Source organism: Helianthus annuus, chromosome 16, assembly GCF_002127325.2.
Source record: "Helianthus annuus cultivar XRQ/B chromosome 16, HanXRQr2.0-SUNRISE, whole genome shotgun sequence".
NCBI lineage: Eukaryota > Viridiplantae > Streptophyta > Magnoliopsida > Asterales > Asteraceae > Helianthus > Helianthus annuus.
The window spans coordinates 45,228,163-45,253,370 of record NC_035448.2 but is presented as its reverse complement, the minus strand read 5'-3'; the positions used below and the strand labels follow the sequence as shown (position 1 = coordinate 45,253,370).

The 25,208-nt window shown below is 42.1% G+C and overlaps 1 protein-coding gene across 1 annotated transcript; it reads left to right on the top strand.

Moving 5' to 3' along the window:
* Window positions 1-2,518: 2,518 nt before the first annotated feature.
* On the top strand, window positions 2,519-6,272 carry LOC110907228. Its single transcript, XM_022152239.1, has 4 exons — window positions 2,519-2,632; window positions 2,732-3,376; window positions 3,534-5,392; window positions 5,591-6,272. Exons 1-4 carry the CDS (start codon window positions 2,519-2,521, stop codon window positions 6,270-6,272), a joined length of 3,300 nt encoding a protein of 1,099 aa, XP_022007931.1.
* Window positions 6,273-25,208: the final 18,936 nt, after the last annotated feature.

The following is a 25,208-nucleotide window of genomic DNA, read 5'->3' as shown; positions in this document are numbered from 1 at the left end:
GAAACATGCATATGAATCGGATAACTAATGAACCAAGTTGTATAATCACAGAGGGTTATACTAACACGTAACCTGGTCCTAATAAGGCTCTAAGGCATTTCTAAACTATGCTCTAATGGGTCAGAACTGAAAGTCAAAGTAAAAGTCCACTTATGCGACTTTCGGTTCCGAACCGAGCTTAAACTGAAAATTGTCAGGTTGAACATGTCTAGACATGTTCATACATTAATTACCAAATTATATTTGTGATAGAATAGGTTGCCTGGCTTCTACATTGTTAGTTATGCATTTATTTGAAAATAAGCTTTCTGTTGACTTTTTATAATTCCCTTTGACCCGACAATTGACCTAGTTAAAGTGGGAATCAGAGAGTACCCTTTTAAGGGTTTATTACCCACATAATTACCAACTCATAGGTACTTTCAATTCGAGATTTGACTGAACAAATTGTGAATAATCACGAAGTCAAACCTTAATTACGACGGTTTGACTTTAAGCTAAATAACTAAGCAAAACTGAATTAAGAAAGGTTAGGGACACTTACAAAGGTCCTAAGCACGACTAATGACTTCTAGAAAATGTCCTTGAGCTCCAGCAATCTCCAGAAGTTGAGTTGTGAAGGTTTTGAAATGCAAGTGTCCAAGGTTGCAAGTTTGGAGCTCTTATATAGGAGATTTGATGCAAGTAGATCATGCCAAGCAAGTCTACAGATGTTATGGGATCATTATAGGTGCCCCTATTGCATGAAAACTGGTTGGTGCAGCCCCTGGTATGTAAAAACAAGCTTTTAAGTTAGTTAACAGGCCTGAACTGGCAGCTGTGTTGATTTTTGTCGCTGGCAGGTCGGACGCGGCCTGCGTAAGATCCATACATGTCTTACGCGGCCGGTATGAGTGTCCGGCTTCAGGTCAGCAAGTTTCATTTATTACATTTTGGCCCCTGATCCTTTTCAAACGTGGTTTTAACTATTTTTCTTGTATTTTCACCCCTTTAACTTGACTTTTAAGGGCTCTAAGGCATAACCAAACCCCGTTAAGTCCTCGGTTAACTTTATGATCACCCGTAAAGCCTTTAATTTCAACGTTGACGCTTTTAACCCCTTGTATACGAATAACATCATAACTTTCTCATACTTTATCGAAACCTTGTGAAATCTTTATCACTTATTCTAGTGAGCATAATTAATTGTTACAAAGCTTCGGGTTTGCTAAAAGGTCACTCAGAGGTATACTTTACACATGTTGTCATATTTAACCCTTGTAGTTTGTAATCTCTCACTTTCTTCCTGAAGGGGTAAGTTCCCAAAAACCTCATAAAAAGGATTTGAGACCATACCATAAACTGGCCTTTCAACCTTTTAACCTTGCGCGGCCGCGCATTGGTCTTACATTGGTCTTACAAAAGGGAGAAAGTAATCATCAAATTATAGTCGCGCGCTCAAAGGAAAGCATAAAATCCTTGCGCCTTCTTCCATTAAAACCCTGAGATCAATACTTCCGCCCAAATATCCAAACTTGGATATCATTTTACCCAGACTTAGGATTTATTCAGCTGTGTACACACAGTAAGGTGTCACACTAGATTACAGCAGTAATCTTCTAGAAAGAATATGATCGTGCACCACCCAGACGGTTATAACCATCTGGACACGTGTCATTATCACAAGCATCCCTGAAATCACAACAAAAGCATGCAATTGGAGAATGATCTCCACTTAATCACTTTCCACGTGGCAATCCCCCAGCCATAGATCAAACCACGATCCGTGTGCAATCACATCGGATCGAGGCAACTTAATGTGGGATTAAAGAATTTAACGGAAGGAAATATAACCGCTACGGCGTTAGCATCTTCCGTCATCTTTTCAATAACAGGTTTTCCCTCCCAAACTCCCGGTTATAAATACGAGAACTATTCAGGTATAAACCCAGATCACTCTCACTTCTCAAATACTTTCTCTTCTCCATTACCAATACTTATTCTCACACCGGAGTTGGGTCAAGGAGAGAACCCTCTTCTCCCCTTGGCGAGGCTAACGGTGCTCTGTTTTGCAGAATCACCGGAGAAGGAGTTCGACAGCAACTGAATCAACCGAGAGAGAGCTAACCCTTTTATGCGGAATCAAACCCCCTAGATATCTCGGTTCCGACCATTTATCTAGTGTTTCTTCATTGGCGCCCACCGTTTTCTCAGTTTTTTTTAGTTTCTACCTCGTTTCGATTTAGTTCATTCCATTTTTCTGTTTTTACACGTGGCAGAAAATTCGTCATCTCACCGGCAACCTGGTCCTCGACCAAAAGTCGGAAACAATTTCCAAATAGAAGGATTCCCAGAACATTGGGTTAACAGATGCCAAGCTGCTTCAAACACAATCGTTATGCAAATTGCCAGATCTGATTTCCCAAACAGCAGATCTGGAGAAGAAATTAACACTACAGAATTGGACCCATCAACACCACGTTGGGGGGACGTCCAATCCAGCCAATACAGAGATAGCAGTTATTAGAAACAAATACACATGGTTCAAGGAGGTCCGTCACGAAGACCAAATAAACGAAACTATGATCAACATTGGAGAGAACAGGAAGTCGTGTTCCCTGCTGTTCCTGGGGGCCCTCAGGAAGAACGACTAGTGATTATCACTGGTATTTTCGGTCATTATTGAACGGACTATATGTTCATAGATCCAGGTAGCTCGATGGACATCATATACGAATAGTGCTTTAAACAGCTCGATTCAGAAGATAAAGCACGTTTGGAACCGGTCGATTTTCCCCTCACCGGATTCTGTAATGAAGCTGTATTCCCATTAGGGCAAATCGCTTTCCCGGTGACTTTATCAGATGGCAAACATTCACGAACAGTTACAGTCAATTTCATGGTCATGCCAGCAACATCACGTCATGATGTTTTGCTCGGGAGAAGGTCACAAAGAGAATTCAGCATGATCACTTCCATTCCACATGCTGCTTGTGGATTCCCGACAGAAACCGGAGTTGCAATTCTCTATTCAAGCAAAGAAGTTATGTCCGTGGACGACGAACCACCAGCAAAGGTAGTCAAACCTTCGGCACTAAACGAACCAGAGAAATGGGTCCTAAACAACGAATACCCAGAGCAGACCATTCTGCTAGGACAAGCCATTTCACCAGCAACACGCATACAACTGAAAGAGTTGTTGTTTAACAACAAAGATATATTTGCTTGGTGCCCAGCAGGCATGACTGGAGTTCCATACGACATCGCGCAACATTGTCTAAACATCAAACCATCAGTAGAACCTGTTGCTCAGGGGAGGCGCAGCTTCAGTGAAGAAAAAGCAAAAGCGATGGATGAGCAAGTGGCAGAGTTACTCAATGCGGGAATCTTGCGCGAAGTAAAATACCATACATGGGTTGCCAACCCAGTGATGGGACCTAAACAAAGCATGCCCCAAAGATTGTTATGCACTCCCAGAGATAGACAAAAAAGTCGACTCTCTGGCATCATTCAGATGGAAATGCTTTCTCGACTGTTATAAGGGTTATCACCAGGTCCAGATGAAAAAAGAAGACGAAGACAAAACCGCGTTCCGCACAGATAAAGGCATCTACTGCTACACGAAAATGCCGTTCGGTTTGCGCAACGCATGCGCAACTTATCAACGCCTAATGGACACAGTCTTTAGCGAGGATATTGGCAAAACTGTCGAAGTATACATGGATGACCTCGTCATCATGAGTCATGAAGAAGAGACAATGCTCAACAATATCCAGCGCACGTTCGATTCCTTACGTAGCGTGAACTTAAAACTTAACCCGACAAAATGCTCCTTCGGCATGGAAGAAGGAAAATTTTTGGGTTTCATAGTTACAAGAGACGGCTTTAAGGTCAATCCAGAAAAAGTGCAGGCCATCCAGTTAATGCCATCACCTGCAACAGTCAAAGAAATGCAAAGGCTCGCCGGACGATTAGCAGCTCTGAACAGATTCTTGGCTAATCATGCGGCAAAATCTTATCCATTTATCAGTACGCTGCGAAACTGCGGAAAGAAAACTCCTTTCCAATGGATGCCTGAAGCAGAAGCAGCATTCAAACAAATGAAAGAATGTTTAATTCAATTGCCAACACTGACCGCGCCAAAAGAAAAAGAACCATTAATCTTATATCTGTCGGCCGCGGAAGTAGCAGTAGGCGCAGTATTAATGGTAGAACGGGAAAATATCCAGACTCCAATCTACTATATCAGCAAAATGCTCACTGGCCCCGAAACTCGTTACTCAATGATAGAAAAATTGGTTCTAGCACTAGTACACGCATCCAGACGCTTGTGCAGGTACTTCTCAGGCCATGTCATCACAGTCCTCACAAATTATCATTTAGGCCAAATCTTGTCAAAACCTGATGTGGCGGGAAGATTAGCTAAATGGGCCATTGAGCTGGGAGGCTACAACATTTTTTACAAACCAAGACCAGCAATCAAAGGGCAAGTTCTAGCAGACTTCGCCACTGAAGTTCCCATCGATAAAATACAAGAATGTGAGGCAATCCAGAACCCAACACCTGTTTTCGACGACAGAGTCTGGACCTTACACACAGATGGTGCTTCCAACGATGATGGAGCAGGAGCAGGCCTCCGATTAATCAGTCCGGATAATCACGAACTTACATATGCAATACACTTATATTTCCAAAGTACCAACAATGAAGCAGAATACGAAGTATTTTTAGCAGGTCTCCGTCTAGCACTCAAAATGGGGGCAAGAAACCTTGAAGCCAATGTTGACTCAAAGATAGTAGCTGAACAAGTTAATGGTCGTTATGATGCGAAAGGGGAAGCTATGGCGTTGTACCTTGAACAAGCGCGGATGTTAATCAGCCAATTTCAAACGTTTAAAATAAATCACATAAACAGAAGCGAGAACAAGCACGCTGACGCACTAAGTAAGTTAGCTGCTACCAGCTTTAAGCACTTAGCAAAGGAGGTGCGCATAGAGGTATTATCCAACCCTTCTATTCATCTCAAGCAAGTAAGCGTCATAGAAATGGGAGATCCATCCTGGATGTCTCCAATCATATTGTACCTTCAACACGAAAAACTTCCGGAAGGAAAGGCAGAAGCTCGAAAAATACAACACAAAGCAATAAATTACGAGATGGCGGATGGCGTCCTTTATCGAAAGTCATTCATGGGCCCATTACTACGCTGTGTTGATAAAACAGACGCCAAATACCTAGTCAGAGAAATCCACGAGGGATTATGCGGGATACACGCGGGACCGCGCATGGTCGTGGCAAAAATAATGAGCGCCGGATACTACTGGCCAGGAATGCACATGGACGCAGTTGATCTATTAAGAAGATGCGAGGCATGTCAACGCCACGCACCAAAGACACTCCGACCCAAAAATCCGTTAATTCCCGTTACTTCCGCCTGGCCATTCCAACAGTGGGGCATCGATCTTGTTGGCCCATTTCCTGACGCGCCGGGAGCAGTAAAATTCATCATCGTCGCGGTGGACTACTTCACAAAATGGGTGGAAGCTAAAGCTTTGGCCTCAACAACAGCAATGGTAATCCGCAAATTTATATGGGAACATATCATTTGCAGATTCGGGTTACCATTGCGCATTATTTCTGACAATGGTACAAACTTCGCCGCAGAAGATCTTCAAAAATGGTTCAAAGAAATGAAGATCGAGCACAACTTTGCCTCTGTTGCGCATCCTCAAGCGAACGGTCAGGTAGAAAGCGTAAACAAACAAATCGTTGACGGCATAAAAGCGCGACTTGGGACAGCGTGCAGAGGGTGGGTTGACGAACTTCCCAGCATCCTCTGGGCGCATCGAACAATGCCAAAAACTAGCACCCGAGAAACTCCGTTCAGTCTAGTCTATGGGTCTGAGGTGGTCATTCCAGCTGAGATAGGTTTACCGTCACCGCGCATGTTAGCCATGGAAAAACAGAACAATGAACAAGAGCGAAGAATGGATTTGGATCTTCTGGAAGAGAGGCGCGAGAACGCTGCCATAACGGAAGCAAGGTACAAATCCAAGCTCGAAAAATATTACAATGCGCGCGTGCGTGTTTGCACCTTTGTCCCTGGCGATTTTGTCCTACGCGACAACGAGGCTTCAAATGCCGAAAAGCCCGGCAAATTAGCGCCAAGGTGGGAAGGACCGTACGTCATTAACGAGGTCTTAGGCAAGGGGGCATATACCCTAAAAAGGATCGATGGGACCCTAGTCCCCCGCACCTGGAACGCACAACAGTTGCGCAGGTGTTACATATGAACCAAGTCTACAAAAGCGGAAAGAACATACAGGCAATGTATTTCTTTATTATGTCTTGTATCACAAAGCCTTGCGCTCTTATCAATACAAACATCATTTTTACTTGCATCACTGCTTAATTACAAATTGCATGTAATTTCTTTGGTTCGCGCGAAAACGATATGGTCAAACATTGTACACCTCATGAACAGTCTAAAAACAGACAAACTGTTGTGCCTTTTAGACAAACGTTCACACATGAGCACAATACCATCCCTCATTCGCCTTACCTATCCAAAAGTAATTATACACATGCAACATATTGTAATCCACACATACAAGAATTAAACCCTACGGAATAAAAGTATATCACAATATACATCATCAAAAAAGTAACATAAACACTTAACAAGATCATAGCAATGATCTTCAAAAAAAAAATTGTCCAGTACCAAAAGCTTACAAAAAAGCATTAACAAAAAGACAGAAACTGGTCCTAAAGTTAAAACACTTAACCAGCACCGGAATCACCATCAACAACAGACACCTGCTCACTCCGACGAATTTTCCGGCGTCGATACACTACCGGCATTCTCCTTTTTGAAGCATCGGGAACCGAGCCATCAACCCATCGACATCCAACACAATATTAGCACCAGCAGTAACATCAGTATGCTGAAGAACCTTGCAGTCAGAATCAACAACCGCCGGAGAAGCAGGTTTGACCAGATTCTTTACCGGAATAATAGTGAGTGGTGGTGAACGAGAAAGAAGTACGAGACCTTCAGCAGCTTCATACACCCTAAGAACATCCAGCAAGAGACGAGTGCGGTAAGAACGTTTCATCCTTTTTAATAAGAATCAACTAGGAAGACAAGGTATCTCGAAAATACATATATAAAGAGAACTCAACCTCGAGAAAGGAGAAACCTGTCATTAACTGTCAGAATTACATCACATCTAAACGGCGCTACAGGAACCAGGGTCATTTCCCCATTAATGAAGTCTGACAAAGCGCCACTACAAGTCTCAAGACCAAAGAGAAAAATACCCACTCTTACTGCCAGATGACGTCATTACGTGTCAGAGCATGATTACAAAGTCACATTTTTTCCTTTTCCAACAAAATTAAATCTTCCCATAGAAGATTCCGCATTTTTCGCGCCCAAAAACATTTCCCTCTCATAAGTCCAGTGCTCCACTTATTTGCATAAGTACACCACTAGACTGGGGGGACTTGAAGGGGTAAGGTCCCAAAAACCTCATAAAAAGGATTTGAGACCATACCACAAACTGGCCTTTCAACCTTTTAACCTTGCGCGGCCGCGCATTGGTCTTACAAAAGGGAGAAAGTAATCATCAAATTATAGTCGCGCGCTCAAAGGAAAGCATAAAATCCTTGCGCCTTCTTCCATTAAAACCCTGAGATCAATACTTCCGCCCAAATATACAAACTTGGATATCATTTTACCCAGACTTAGGATTTATTCAGCTGTGTACACACAGTAAGGTGTCACACTAGATTACAGCAGTAATCTTCTAGAAAGAATATGATCGTGCACCACCCAGACGGTTATAACCGTCTGGACACGTGTCATTATCACAAGCATCCCTTAAATCACAACAAAAGCATGCAATTGGAGAATGATCTCCACTTATCACTTTCCACGTGGCAATCCCCCAGTCATAGATCAAACCACGATCCGTGTGCAATCACATCGGATCGAGGCAACTTAACGTGGGATTAAAGAATTTAACGGAAGGAAATATAACCGCTACGGCGTTAGCATCTTCCGTCATCTTTTCAATAACAGGTTTTCCCTCCTAAACTCCCGGTTATAAATACGAGAACTATTCAGGTATAAACCCAGATCACTCTCACTTCTCAAATACTTTCTCTTCTCCATTACCAATACTTATTCTCACACCGGAGTCGGGTCAAGGAGAGAACCCTCTTCTCCCCTTGGCGAGGCTAACGGTGCTCTGTTTTGCAGAATCACCGGAGAAGGAGTTCGACAGCAACTGAATCAACCGAGAGAGAGCTAACCCTTTTATGCGGAATCAAACCCCCTAGATATCTCGGTTCCGACCATTTATCTAGTGTTTCTTCACTTCCACAATTAGCTTCGTATGATCAATGATTCATTCGCTTAAGGGTATAAACCTCGTGTAGGGTTGTTGGAAGATATATTTATCCATTGTTGACACTTTGAATCTTTTTACACATGTAGATTCTTCGTTTGTCAACTTTAGTCCTTCTAAATTAATTCTTTGCACGTTTAAAGTCCATGACACATGTCGATATAATATTGGACATGAATTTTCGAGGTGTTACATCCTTACCCCCTTAAAAGAAATCTCGACCTCGAGATTTACTGAAATAGGAGGGTACTTTTCTTTCACTGTGGACTCTACCTTCCACGTGTACTCGGGACCTCTGCGGGCATGCCATTTAACTTTGACAATTGGCACATGCTTCCTTCGAAGCTTCTTAATCTGTCGATCCTCGATCGACAAAGGGTTTTCCACAAATTTCAAGATTTCATCTATGTGCACATCCGTATGTGGCATGACTAGCGACTCATCAGCTATACATTTCTTTAAATTGTAGATGTGGAATACATTGTGAATACCACTAAGCTCTTCAGGTAAGTTTAACTTATAAGCCACTGTTCCTACACATTCGATGATCTCGAATGGTCCTATATACCTTGGGCTTAACTTACCTTTCTTACCAAATCGCATCACCCCCTTCCAGGGTGATACTTTAAGCAAAACTTTATCACTAACATCAAACTTTAGAGGTTTTCACCTTTTATTAGCATAACTTTTCTGCCTATCCCTGGCAGCTTTCAGGCAGTCACGAATTTGGACAATCTTGTCTGTTGTTTCAAGGACTATATCAGGTCCTGTTAACTGAGCTTCTCCTCCTTCTGCCCAACAAATAAGCGTTCTGCATTTCCTACCATATAATGCCTTAAAAGGCGTAACCTGAATGCTTGTATGGGAGCTATTGTTATAGGAGAACTCGATCAATGGCAGGTGGTTATCCCAACTACCACCTAAGTCAATCACACATGCACGAAGCATGTCTTCCAAAGTTTGAATTGTACGCTCACTCTGTCCATCTGTCTGAGGATGGTAAGCCATACTAAAATTTAAGCGCGTGCCTAAAGATTGTTGGAAAATTTTCCAAAAATATGATGTGTATCTATTATCTCTGTCAGAGATAATAGACACTGGTACGCCATGAAGAGATACAATGTTATCCACGTTCAACTGGGCTAATATGTCGGAGCTATGAGTCTCCTTGATGGGTAGGAAATGTGCTGACTTAGTCAGTCTATCTACTATCACCCAAATAGTATCATTTCCCTTCTTCGTCTTTGGTAACTTGGTGATAAAATCCATTGTCACCATTTCCCACTTCCAGGTGGGAAGTTCAGGCTATTGTAGCAAACTGACGGCTTTTGGTGTTCAGCTTTGACTTGCGCGCACGTCAAACATTTGGCTACATAGGTAGCTGTGGACTTCTTCAAGCCTATCCACCAATAATTTGCCTTCAGATCCTGGTACATCTTGTCAGCTCCAGGATGAACAGAGTATTTAGAACTGTGGGCTTCCTGGAGGATAACATCCCGAAGTCCTCCATAAACTGGAACCCATATTCGTCCATTTAACCTCAGGATTCCGTCCTTGCCATAGGATAACTGCTCCTCAGTTACTCCTAGCTTTTCATCAGGATAGTTAACTTCCAATACAACTTCCTTCTGTGCAGCTAACAACCTTTTATTCAAACTATTCTTTAATTCAATGCTCTTGGCATTGATTCTTATAGGCTTCACTCTTTCCTTCCTGCTTAAGGCATCGGCGACTACATTCGCCTTGCCAGGATGGTATCTTATCTCACAGTCATAATCATTCAAAGTTTCCATCCAACGTCGCTGCCTCATGTTCAAATCCTTCTGATTAAACAGGTGTTGAAGGCTCTTGTGATCTGAATAGATCACACACTTAGTCCCATACAAGTAATGCCTCTAAAGTTTTAGTACAAATACAACGACACCCAACTCCAAGTCGTGGGTGGTGTAATTTTTCTCTTGCATCTTTAACTGACGTGAAGCATAGGCAATGACCTTGCCTTTCTGCTTAAGCACACATCCCAAACCGGTGTGTTATGCATCACAATATATCACAAACTCTTCGATTCCATCAGGTAATGTTAGTACAGGAGCATTGCTCAACTTCTGCTTTAGAATATCAAAAGATTCTTGCTGCTTAGGCCCCCAGTCAAACTTGCTATTCTTGCGTGTTAGTAAAGTCAGGGGTGCTGCAATTCTTGAGAAGTTTTCAATAAATCGCCTGTAGTATCCTGCCAGTCCTAGAAAGCTGCGAATCTCCGTAGGCGTCTTTGGCTCTTGCCAGTTCATAATAGCCTCAATCTTAGCGGGATCCACTTGGATACCACACTCACTAACAACATGTCCAAGAAATTGGACTTCACGAAGCGAAAATTCACACTTGGAAAACTTGGCATAGAGCTTTTCCAGTTGAAGCAGCTTAAGAATGCAACAGAGATGCTTCTCATGGTCAGCTTGACTCTTCGAGTAAATGAGAATGTCATCGATGAAGGCGATGACGAATTTATCTAGATAAGGCTTGCAGACACGATTCATGAGATCCATGAATGTTGCAGGTGCATTAGTGAGCCCAAAAGGCATCACTAGGAACTCGTAATGACCATAGCGAGTCCTAAATGCAGTCTTGTGTACATCTTCATCTTTAACCTTCAGTTGATGATAGCCTAACCTCAAATCGATCTTAGAGAAGTAGCTTGCCCCTTGCAACTGATCGAACAGATCATCGATCCTGGGCAATGGATACCTATTCTTGATAGTGACTTTGTTAAGCTCGCGATAATCGATGCATAGGCGCATCAATCCATCTTTCTTCCACAAACAAGATTGGCGCTCCCCAAGGTGACGAACTAGGTCTAATAAAACCTTTAGCTAACAAATCATCTAGTTGTGTCCTCAATTCCTTCATTTCTGTTGGTGCCAACCTATAAGGCGCTCTCGCAACAAGTGCTGCTCCAGGGATGATGTCAATTCTGAATTCTACTTGCCTATCTGGTGGAAAACCAGGTAGTTCCTCAGGGAAAACTTCTGGGTACTCAGAAATGACAGGGATTTCTTCAATCTTAGGCTTCTGCTCATCAGTGGTTACCTGTGCCATATAGATAACACAACCCTTCTTCAAGCATCTAGAGGCCTTGAGCATAGTCACTTGCTCAGGCAGTCCATACTGGGTATCTCCCTGAATGGTAAGTGACTCACCAGACGGAGTCTTGATCACTACTTGCTTCTTGTTGCAAACGATCTGGGCTTGGTTATGGGATAACCAGTCCATGCCTATAACTATGTCAAAACCGGCTAACTTCAAAGGAAGTAAGGACAACGGGAAAGAGTGGTTCCTAATGGATATAACACATCCATCTAACACGGTTGAGGCTGTTTCTAAGGTACCATCAGCTACTTCTACCACATATTTCACACTTAGGGTTTTAACAGGTAAATTCAGCAACTTACAAAACTTATTATCTACGAATGACTTATCCGCACCCGAATCGAATAACACTCTAGCATAAACATCATTTATGAGGAAGGTACCTGTTATCACATTGTCGTTTTGGATTGCCTCATGTTCGTTCATCTGGAAGACTCTTGCATTGGTCTTCTTCCCCTCCTCAGCCTTCTTCGCAAACTTTGGGCAATTGGACTTGATGTGCCCTTTCTCGTTGCAATTGTAGCACATTGCGTCCTTTATCTTCTTGCAGTCTAGAGTCTTGTGCTCAGAAGATTTACAAATCCCACATGCTCTCAGCTGTGACTGTGACTGGGATTTCGTTTCATATCTGCACTTCCTGAAATGGTGCTTCTTACAGATTTTACGCTTGGGCTTATCACCCAACTGATGACCATCCATCTTAGATCCAGAACTCTTTTTGTGGTCATTATTTCCCTTAAGTTTCTTATCCAAACGCCGTGAGTTATCATCCTCACGCTTCCTCTTTTCAGCATCGGTGTTTCTCAGCGATCTCTGCCTGACCGCGTCCAGAGTAAGAGACAATGATATATCAGATGCAGATCGAAAAGTAGCTGGTCGAGAGGACTTCACACTTGCCTTAATTTCTGGGGTTAAACCCCCAATGAACCGAGCTATCCGCTTGGGTTCTGGTGTCACAAGATAAGGAACCAACCTTGACATCATGTTGAAGCTTGTAAGGTAGGCTTGGTAATCCAGGTTTTTCATAACCAAAGACAAGAAATCAGACTCAATCTTTTCAACCTCATGCTGAGGGCAGAAGTTCTCCTTGATCAGAGCAACAAATTGATCCCATGTCAGATTGTACAATGGGATTTTTCTGGTAGCTTGGATCAATGACCTCCACCAAGCTAGTGCCTCCCCTTGAATGACTGAGATACAAACTTTACCACATCCTTATCAGCCACTGATATCTACCATAGTGTCCATCTCATCCAACCATGTCATGCAATCAATTGCCCCTTTTTCCCCAGTGAAATCCCGGGGTTTGCAAGAAATAAAGTATTTATAAGTACAGGACTTGGCACGTGGTTCATTATTAAATACTATCCTCTTGGATGGAACACTATGCTGGTTTGAGGAATATTGAACATCCTCTTTCTTGGGCCCATGTTGTGTGGAGGGTGGCTTACTGTGTGCCTCAGATTGAGTCCTAGGTTTAGAGTGCGGTGTGGATAGGGTCCTGCTTTGAGTCACGCTAGATTCATTAAACTGCCGCTCCATAGCTTTTGTAACAGCATTATCTATTAATGCTTGCAGTTCCGCACCGGTCACATGTATCTTAGTATTTTCATGGTTTTCCAATGGATGACTGTTTACTTCTTCTGACCTAGCCATGTAGCTTTAATTGCTACATAAAATAATGAGTTTAATTTATTCAGAGGTCTATAACAGTATTATCATTCTAGATGATTTATTAATCATGGTGTTAAGAAACCATTTTGATAAATTTGATAAGTATATATATATTCAGGATTTTTCATTACAATATCCCTTAGTGATAATTAAAATATTTTAATGACACAAAAGTCAAGTTACTTGGACAGTTTTGAATCTTTATTCATGATGTTATAGGATCAAGGTATTGAGGTTTTAATCATATTTTATTACCTCTTCTTAACAGGGGGTCGAAGACCACAACTGTCTTTTGTCTTATATGACAATGAGTATAGCCCGTAAGCATTACATCCTTGATGGATGATTATATAATTAAGGAAAATTGGAATAACCCAATTTAAAGATGACTCATGCGATTTTATCGAATCACATTTTGCCAAGAGTGTTAACATGTTTTCAGATGTTAATAAGGATTTGAATCTTTTGAATAGGTTTTACCATCTTGGCCATGTCTGCAACGACATATAGACTAGGTTTTACCTTTAAGATTCTTTTTAATATTTAAACGTAGAACAATCCTAATTTGAGATGTTAATATGGACCTGAATCTAATTATAGAACTACCATCTTGGCCTTGTCTTAAGGTGACACATGGCTAGGTCTTGTCCTTTTTAGATTCTGCCATTTTATTATTGATGTGTGTAAAATGCAACATATAAATCACATCAATTAAGGCATAAAACTAACCCTTTTTAAGTACTAATGTTGGAAAAAGAGTGTTTTTGTCTTCCTTTTGTATTTTCAGGATGAAATGAGCTCAAAATCACAAAAGAAGCAAAAAGACAACTAATTCTAGCACAAATACAAGAAAAGGAACAAAAGTAGACTGCCCGGACCCTCAACGGCACCTCCCAAGGCAAAGAAGAGAAAACAGAGTCTGAACACGGCCCGTGTCCAGCGAACACGGGGGCGTGCCCAGGAAGCAGCAGAAAAGACAAACCAGTAGAAGCTTCCATTGCCCACCACGGGGCCGTGTCCAGCGGGCACGGGGGCGTGGTGAAAGTACAGCAGGCGCATTAATTGTAATTGCGAATTACAATTAATGAAGAGAGAGAATGTCAGACGGGCACGGGGGCGTGTCCAGCGGACACGGGGCCGTGCCCAGCCTTCTGTTCAGCCTATAAATAGAGGAGCTTGGTTTCATTCTCTTTCATCCCTTGGCACACCACCTCTCTCACACCTCATCCACCACCCACCACCACCATAACACCATCATCCACCACCATCATCCATTGTCCATCGTAGAGTGTGTGAGTCGTCTCGGGATCCAAGATTGATCGTAAGAGTTCTTGACAATCAAGGCCATGTTTGCCTAAGTCTCTTACATCACTTGGTGAAGACAAGTGTTTAGTATAATACTTTTTATTTTTAATCTTTTGCACTTTTTATTTGGTTTTGTATTAATGACTTTAATAACTAGTTACTTATGTTGAAGGTGATCTTTCCTTATCGTTTGTCTGTGGTGTCTTGGCGTTATTTTACTGTCTATATAAAATAAAAGATTTTCACCATTCATATCTCCACGGTCTATATGGAGGTATGTTGGCTACCTGGTCGGGGGTTAAGGGAACGGTTTGGTAAGGGTCTTGCCCTTGTTCAGCGTTTAGAGGTCCTGCTTGGGACCTGGGTCAAATTTAGTAGGATCTCCTTCAATGCCCATAGGTATTGGATGGCGGGGATCCAAACTCTTTGACCCCCTCATAAGTTAACTACTATTAATACTATAACCCGGCTATTTAGGACTGTATCCCTGCTGACTCAGACTACTTAGCCGAGGGTAACGTCACCGCCAAAAGCGGGGCCTACCACAATTTGCATTAATAACTTAATTCATTATCTTTCAATAATCCGACCCTTTAGGATTGTATCCTTGCTGACTCAAACTACTGGGTTGAGGGTAACGTCGCCTTCAAAAGAGGGGCCTACTACAATAAGTAAGATAATCTCTTAAATAAGTGCAAAAGTGCGAAAATAATCAAAGGTTATACTAATACACGTGTCGGATCCAAGTGATTCATCTTGTCTATCTGTTTTTATTTTATTTTATTTTTCAGCATTTAGTTAGTTTTTATTTTTCTTAGTATAAAATATTTTTCTCACTTTTTGATTTGATTAGACGTTGAGGATAAACCGGTACTAAAAGCTCTTGTGTCCTTGGACGACCTCGGTATCTTACCAACACTATACTACGTCCACGATGGGTGCACTTGCCCATATGTGTGTTTAGTGTTAGTAAATATCGTGTTTTATAAATTTAAAACTTGGCTAAAAGTGTAAAAAGGGGCTTAAATATATACCTAAAACATATACACACCGACACGCATCAAGTTTTTGGTGCCGCTGCCGGGGACACAAGGATTTTAAGAAAGTTAGGAATCAACGGCCTAATCATATTTTTATTTTTCTTTAATTTTTTAGGATTTTTTCTTAGATTTTCAGCTTCTGCAGAGCTCAACACGGGGCCGTGCCTGCTGAACACGCCCCGTGCTCAATCATTGGAACTGGCAATCCTGTTTTAAGTCAGACAGTAGGCTGAACACGGGGCCGTGTCCACTCAACACGCCCCCGTGCCCAAGATTCAGTTGCTGAAAACAGAACCGTTAGATCCCGGCGGTTGGTAACTTCTGACACAAACATGACTGATAGTAATTCTTTTTACTTTCGGCACTCTTATGGTTTGTGGTGTCGATTATGTGGAGGCGAACATGAGGAATTAAAATGTTATTTTCTCAATTATAGGCCCCACTATATAGACCCACCGATTCCTTGTAACCTTAAGAGGGGCGAAAGTAAAAATAAGCACTATCTCTCCCTCGAATGCACCCAACCAGATATTCTAGGAGAAATGCTCCTTGACGAGCTATTTCAACTAGAAGAACTAATTCTAAATTGGTCAAAAGAACTTAGGAAGGATTTTATAGATCCATCCCAAGATGATGACCATGAGGAAATGTTGGAACCGCATTCCGACAACCTCGTTGCTCCCGAAAATACCTTCATACCTAGAAAAGACGTGGACGATAGTCGTCCATGTGTCGATTGTGCCATGAAGGACTCCCCATCGACTTCGTTCGGTGCATACATAGACCTGAGCGATTCGGCATACACCTTCTTTAACGAGAGCCCGGAAAAGGGTTGGACTTGTCCACCTGGAATGAAAATAGGAATTACCCTCACCGATAACCTCTTGCGTTCTCGCCTTAGTATAGGACAATTAAGGTATCTTAGGCACTTTGGGGTTGTTCCAACAAGTCAAGAGCCACCCAATATAAATTAACTCCTTAGTAGCAACAAAACTCCATAAAACAGCCTGCCGACACGGGGTCGTGCCCGGTCAACACGCCCCCGTGTTCACTCAGAAGATTCTCTGCTGATTCTGTCAGAATACGGACAAAATGTGTCAGGATTTTCTCTGCACACGGGGCCGTGTCCAGCGAACACGGGGCCGTGTCCAGTGGGCTGTCGTTTTCTTTAAATGCAGCCTGAATCCTGCTCATTTTTGACTACTTCACCAAGCAGAGATTCCTGGGATCTTCACATATACCATCCTAGGTAAGTGCTAAAAGAAGGTTCCTAAGGACCCTCTTGTCTTTTCCTCTTTTGTTCATTTCTCCTTCTTCCAAAAATTTTTCAAAACACCCCCTCCATGGAAGCTTGGAAACCCATGATTCCAGTCTTCTATGTAAGATTTGTAGGATTTTTGGCTGCAGATTCTTGTCTAAAGTTAGTTCTATAACTTTGTTTTAAATTATCTGAGCTTAGAACACGACAAAAGTGTATTAAAATAATTTAAAAACCTGGAATCGTTAGACAAAAATCCTGCAGACAGCTGAACACGGGGCCGTGCTCACTGAGCACGGGGCCGTGTTCGAGGTACTGTTTTGCAAAAGTTTAGTTATCTTCGGCTTCTTTCGCAGAAACTGGCCAGCAGAAACAGCGGAACATCTTCGAGAAATAACCGAAATGGAAGGAGGTCGTCCACGGCGGAGGATTCCCTAGTAAACTACGTTTACGCTTTGAGGGAAGCCATAGACGAGATGACGGGAGTGGAAGAAGCATTGGTGGACCGTATTAATCATCTGATGGTAGGTTTGGAGGGCTGCCTGCGAGAAGTAAACCTCCTGCACCAAAGGTTAAACCTTCTTGCTTCCCCGCCTTTGGTTCCGGTGATAACCCAAAGGGCGTGGAATGTAGTACCCGAGGTCATCATTCCAGCCGAATGGCACGCCATGCACCAAGTGCCTCAACCAAGGGTGGTGCAAGGAGTCCCGGTGAGCGTTCCTCCTCAAGACACCGAAGAGAATGAAGCTACCTTCTACCTCCCAAGGGAGATAGAAGAATGGCTTTGAATGACAACCGAGGAGCCATCGGCTAGAGAGTGTTACTACATCGGGAAGCTATTCCCGAAATTTTCCTAAATAAGTAGAACCCTTATGATAACCTCGTGTATCCCCTAGTTATTTAGCTAACTTTATGTAATGCCTCTCTATGTTCGCAATGTTATGATGGTTTTTAAGATTGATGGTTGTTTAACAAATAAAACACACTCATGGTGGTAATGGATGAAAAAAGGGAACGAGAAAAATGGAACCATGCACGAAGAACAGAGCAACCCGACAAAAATCTCCATCACAGAAGGCTCAACACGGGCCGTGCCCAACCAACACGGCCCCGTGCTGAGCCACCTGCAGAAAATCACCCAGTTCAGGTAACTGGACACGGGCCGTGTTCAGCGGACACGCCCTCGTGTCCAGGCTTCTGTTTCAATTCTCTAATTTTTGTTACTGGCACTTGACCACGGGGCCGTGCCCGGTCACCACGGGGCCGTGTCCAGGATGCCAGTAACATAAATCTTTGCTTTTTAACCCACTTTTACACATTCTAATCAACCAAAAACATTATTTTTGGACACATTGAGGACAATGTGTAATTTAAGTGTGGGGGGATGCTAAAACCTTGAATTTTGCAAATCCTAAATACAAGCCTTACACAAAACTCTATTGGAACCCCTAAACACCCCAAATTTTTTCAAAAAAAAAAAATTTCATTTTTTTTTATTTACTTGTCTTAGTTTAAGTTGGGAATAACAAGTTCTAAAAAAAAAAGTTATATTTTTACAAGTTTACAACCGATAGCGTCGTGATAACAAAGAACCAACATAAGAAAATTATGAAACGGCATAACAAGTCTAGTTAATAATTCGATTATATATACTTGATCACATAAAAAACCCATTCCCACAAAAGTGAGTTTTGAGCCTTCATTGAGCATAAAAATATACATATTTAGATTAAATGCTCATTTTTCGTTTCTTGTGTGAATAGCCGCTTGGTTCTTACAAATCTAGAACTTGCCACGACGATACATTCCCGGTCCTTACCAACTTAAACCTAAGTAAGTAAATGATGGAGGCATTAGGACTAACCATTTTTTTCTTTCAAAACCATTATTTTTCAATTTTTTTTATCACCTACCCAAAATCCCCCTAGATAGCCCCTTTGAGCCTAAACCTGTTCATTTGATTACCCCAAAAACCCTTTATTTTAGTAACAAGCTCGGTTTTTCGTAAAATCGCCTTTCCTTAAAAAAAATGATGAAGTCAAAAACAAACAAAAGCTATATAAAAGCTTGTTTGGAGAAATACTTCAAAATAAAAAAGTCGCTAAAGACAAGGTACTTTACGAAAACCGACGCTTTTTACGATTTTCGCCCTTTTACTAACCACTAACCCAACCACCCACCTTTAACCCAAGCCTAACCCTTCACCCCAAAAGTCCTCTTGATATTTACAAAGGTAAAAAGTTAAAAAGGAGGAGGATTGATTGCTTGGCAAGCCTATGGAAGGCGTAAGTTCCATGCCGCTCTCGAGTGATTCACTAAAAATATACACCTTCGGCCGAGTGTTGAGTGATCCCCCGCGAGGTATGTGAACTTGTATATAAATGGAATTTTAATAAGGCATGCTATGCCCAAATAAGTAATTTATCTTATGAAACGTTCAAAATAAATCATAACGAATAGGATTGTAAATAAATAAAAATAAAACTTACAAAGACCTAGGATTCCCGACACTCTAGGACAAGCTAAAAACTTCTCTTCTACCTATTCCATTTGGGAGTGTAAGCCACATTTAAAGAGTTTTGCTTGAGGACAAGCAAAAGTTCAAGTGTGGGGGTATTTGATGTGTGTAAAATGCAACATATAAATCACATCAATTAAGGCATAAAACCAACCCTTTTTAAGTACTAATGTTGGAAAAAGAGTGTTTTTGTCTTCCTTTTGTATTTTCAGGATGAAATGAGCTCAAAATCACAAAAGAAGCAAAAAAGACAACTAATTCTAGCACAAATACAAGAAAAGGAACAAAAGTAGACTTCCCGGACCCTCAACGGCACCTCCCAAGGCAAAGAAGAGAAAACAGAGTCTGAACACGCCCCGTGTCCAGCGAACACGGGGGCGTGCCCAGGAAGCAGCAGAAAAGACAAACCAGTAGAAGCAGCCATTGCCCACCACGGGGCCGTGTCCAGCGGGCACGGGGGCGTGGTGAAAGTACAGCAGGCGCATTAATTGTAATTGCGAATTACAATTAATGAAGAGAGAGAATGTCAGACGGGCACGGGGGCGTGTCCAGCGGACACGGGGCCGTGCCCAGCCTTCTGTTCAGCCTATAAATAGAGGAGCTTGGTTTCATTCTCTTTCATCCCTTGGCACACCACCTCTCTCACACCTCATCCACCACCCACCACCACCATAACACCATCATCCACCACCATCATCCATTGTCCATCGTAGAGTGTGTGAGTCGTCTCGGGATCCAAGATTGATCGTAAGAGTTCTTGACAATCAAGGCCATGTTTGCCTAAGTCTCTTACATCACTTGGTGAAGACAAGTGTTTAGTATAATACTTTTTATTTTTAATCTTTTGCACTTTTTATTTGGTTTTGTATTAATGACTTTAATAACTAGTTACTTATGTTGAAGGTGATCTTTCCTTATCGTTTGTCTGTGGTGTCTTGGCGTTATTTTACTGTCTATATAAAATAAAAGATTTTCACCATTCATATCTCCACGGTCTATATGGAGGTATGTTGGCTACCTGGTCGGGGGTTAAGGGAACGGTTTGGTAAGGGTCTTGCCCTTGTTCAGCGTTTAGAGGTCCTGCTTGGGACCTGGGTCAAATTTAGTAGGATCTCCTTCAATGCCCATAGGTATTGGATGGCGGGGATCCAAACTCTTTGACCCCCTCATAAGTTAACTACTATTAATACTATAACCCGGCTATTTAGGACTGTATCCCTGCTGACTCAGACTACTTAGCCGAGGGTAACGTCACCGCCAAAAGCGGGGCCTACCACAATTTGCATTAATAACTTAATTCATTATCTTTCAATAATCCGACCCTTTAGCATTGTATCCTTACTGACTCAAACTACTGGGTTGAGGGTAACGTCGCCTTCAAAAGAGGGGCCTACTACAATAAGTAAGATAATCTCTTAAATAAGTGCAAAAGTGCGAAAATAATCAAAGGTTATACTAATACACGTGTCGGATCCAAGTGATTCATCTTGTCTATCTGTTTTTATTTTATTTTATTTTTCAGCATTTAGTTAGTTTTTATTTTTCTTAGTTTAAAATATTTTTCTCACTTTTTGATTTGATTAGACGTTGAGGATAAACCGGTACTAAAAGCTCTTGTGTCCTTGGACGACCTCGGTATCTTACCAACACTATACTACGTCCACGATGGGTGCACTTGCCCATATGTGTGTTTAGTGTTAGTAAATATCGTGTTTTATAAATTTAAAACTTGGCTAAAAGTGTAAAAAGGGGCTTAAATATATACCTAAAACATATACACACCGACACGCATCGATTATAATGGTAGATCTTATAGTAGGAATATTATTTTATTTATTTAACATTTTATGTTTATGCATATAATTAATAAAATGAAAATTTAAATCAACCATTCCATTAAAAATTAAACAAGTACAATTTTGCCCTAAACGGGACTTCTAAAGAAATAACACGCCCACGCAGGGGCTAAACAAACAAACATACCCACGTAGGGGTCAACAGAAAGACATGCCCACGCAGGGGCAGAATACAAAAAGACATGCCGACGAAGGGGCTGAATACAGAAACAAAAGTCCGCGCAAGGACTTGATTACAACAAATTAAAATAAATAAGGATTTTCAAAAATCCCTCTTCTTGGTCTTCCCCTTGATCAGGTCTGCCAAACCTTTGAAGAAGCCTCGGTTGTTTCTGCGCTCTGCTTGAACTTCTCGCTTAACTTGGTCCAATCTATCGAGAACCTCCTGTTGGCGTTCTGGCGGGATCAGTTGCGGCTGCGGCGGCTGCTGATGTAGAGGTTGAGGAGGTGGCGGTCGTTGGTACCCATAAGTTGGGTATCCAACTCCCCAAGGTGCTCCATAAGGTCCCTCCGGGTGGAGAGCATTGTAATCCCATGCCGCTTGGTAAGGATCAACCTCTACATAGTTGTAGTTGGTGTGGGCCGGCTGCTCATATGGGTTGTACGCCGCTAAACCGGCGTATGCAGGAATTGGGTTACCAAAACCCAACGGTGGCGCGATAGGCGCAGAGTCTACTTCTGAAACGGGGTTTGAAGGTCCCCCCATATGCGGGTCTTCGTGGAGTGGCGGGTAGTGGCTGCCACTTGAAGGTTGAGGGGTGCTGATACACACTCCTCCTCGCACGGACATCCGTGCGTTTGATTTTCGTCGCCTCAGTGGCTTCGGAGGCGGCTGCTGTACTGGTGGTGGTGGCGGTGGAGTGACTGCCACAAAACGAGAATCCTCAGAGGGATCCTGCTGCTGCTGCTGCTGATGGGGCGAGGAGTGCTAAGAAGGTGTAAACAACCAATCATACCGGGTGAACCTCACCTGATAACTATCTGGACCACGGTACGGTGATCCATGGAAGGATGACCCATCAGAGATCTCGATGGGGTGGTTAGGGGTCCCGGTTGCAGGCTCGGCAGGATCCGTGTGCTCGTCCATGTCCATTGCATGGTCTCCCGAGAAGTGGTCTTCAGGTCCTAGTGGGTTAAAACCCACTGGTTCTTCAATGTAGTTTGCCGGGTTGAATCGGCTTTGGAAGACAGGTGTGGGGTCGCCAAAGGAATGGTGCGAATTGGACCGCTGGAGAGGTATAAAAGAAGGCTGCGGGTTGTGGGGCTTATTTTCGGATTGAGGCCCATATGAGCGAGACAGATCGCCTCGCTGGCTCAATGTACGTCCTCCAATGCTCCTGAGGACTGGTGCTCATTGTGATTGACGGGGTCCTTCTATGTGACGGCCCGGCTTCGTGGTCATGCCTAGTGACGGGAGCCTTGCCTCTTCCCCTTCTATATCTCAGCGGCATGATTAATCCTGTCAACATATAAAATAAAACAAAACAAAATTTGTCCTATGTTCTTTGTCTAGACTCGGAGATCGAGGAATGTGCAATTGTGTAACTGAGATTAAGCACAAAAGGCTAGTGTTTAATTCACTCAGTGTTGGCTCTGATACCAACCTGTCACACCCCGATATTTCCACGTATTACCGGTGGGCCCGGTGGGGAGTATCGTGACGTAGTTGATATCATCATAGTCAAACAACACAATTTAAAATGCACAGTGGAAGCAAAAGATAGATTTATTTCAACCGAATAAAGTGTAATATCAAGTATCACAAAATGGCTGAAAAAGATCCACAGGCGGATCAAATAAAAAGGTAACCTTGTTTAACAGACTTTAAAGGCATCTAAGCTTGCAAGACTTTTATTTCATGCTAGGAGGGGCCAGCCTATTCCGATTAGTACCTGCACTTAGCCTTTTTGGAAAAATACGTCAGTTTACACTGGTAAATAAAATTTAACTGACTCATTTTGAAAATGTTTAAGAAAATTTATTTGAATGCACAAGGCACAAAAGATTTTATAACTTGGGATAATTATTTATATATAAACTTGTAAAAGAATTACATGTTTCTTATACGTTCAGTAGCCCGGGTTGAATACCGGGTTAAAGATTAATTGACACACCAAATGATATAGTCCCGCGGCGAGTTATTCTCGAAACCGGCGGTTATATCTTTTTGTTTATAAATGCACTGGCGGGTGTTATGCCTACACCCCGTGCTAAGGTCGTGGCCATTTCTGTGAATGATGCCAAGGATATCCGGGACATGGTCATTAACCCCCCAAAGGCTTTAAGCAAACAAAACAATTTAAACGAGTCATATCAATAAATTAACCTTCATACGATCAAAAATTCAATGCCCGACCAAGCGATATTTTATATACCGTACCCCAAGCTCGTATAAGGGAAAATAAGTTAAAAATATTTACCTGAGCAAGTATGATTCACAAATAGCAAATGCAAGTAGCTTTTACCGGATCTCCTAATCTAGAACGAAGATTTTTAATAACCTATTAGATTCCTAACGGGTCTTTAATTAAGCCTAAACTTAGACTGTAGGATCAGTTTTGACCTCTCGAGTGAGTCAATCAGAGCTAGTGCTTACTGAAAATGTGGCGGAAACACATTTTCAGCATGATACAAAGAAAAACATAACAGAAAGGAGTAGAAACAGAAGATTCACACTTAAAATACTTTTTCTTCACTTGATAATGCTTGTCGTACGGACAGCAGTTCGACGTTGAGTTCCTGAAGACGTTACAAATGAAGAACACATTGGGGGTATATATAGGCAACCTGGTCCGCTTATGTGACATGTCCACAAAAGCGGTCCAGACAACTAAGCTGGTTCGCTTTTGTGGACACATGCCACAAAAGCGGACCTACAACATGAAAGTCATAAATTTACACTTTTACCCCCTATACTATCACAAAATGACCTATCTGGACCCTATACATTAAACTAGCATTACAAAGACGCAGGCTTTAGACATTGTGCATCAACAAACTCCCCCTTGGATGAAGCCGCAGTCTTTGTCTTGAATGTAGGTCTTCAGATAGCTTTGAATTTCTCTTCCTTTGGTTTTGGCTTTCTGCTCAGAGCAACCCTGATCTTCTCATTCTCTTTCTTCCTCCCTTTCTCTTCCTTTTCTTGTTGCCTCATAAACTTTCCTCTATTTTCTTCCATCCTTTTATTCTCACGTTCACGTTCACGCTTTGATTTCTTCCTTATCTTCTCTTCTAAAGACCACCACGAGGATTTCCACTTGTTTTCAGAGTTGATTCCTTTCTGAATACACAGTGATACAACACGTTGAAACTGAAGAGCTTGTTCTTTATCTGCTGGAGAGTAGCGAATCTTGTGAATGAATAGACATTCGATGTCTTTCGTTGAACAGTTTACTAACCACATAGGGTCGTAAACATGAATATCCCTCAGCTCTCCACCAGCTCTGTATGTGCTTATTGCTTCAGTCGTTCTGCAACTGTAAACCCAGTCAATAAAGCCTTTATAAAAATCCTGTTCCATTTCTGGCATCGGAATTGTCTTCATTGTACGTGGAGGCTTTACATTCAGAATAACTTCTACAGCTCCAGTTTCCGGATCAATTCTCTGAACACGTCTTGGACGATGAGGCTTCCACTTTCGAAACGACTTCAATTGTTCATACTTGATGTAGCCCCACATCGCGGTATCATTCTATCTCACCTTGTACTCCAAGACCCTTACTTTTGCTAATTCATCAACGTCCCACCACGGTAATGACATTATATCATATAAACGAGCAAAATACTGGACGCCATATTCTCTTCTAATAGCATAAGCGTTGACCTGTGGAAGAAAACCCCAACTAATAATATCGCCAAGCGAAACATTTCTATCACGTTGGAAGAACTTCAGCGGCCTCTTGAATTTTCTTTCATGAGAATCTTTAAACCATTTAGAACGATCAATTTCTTCAGCTTTCGATTGATCTTCTTTATCAGCATTAGATTGATCTTTCTGCTCAGCTTCTTTCCTTAAACATT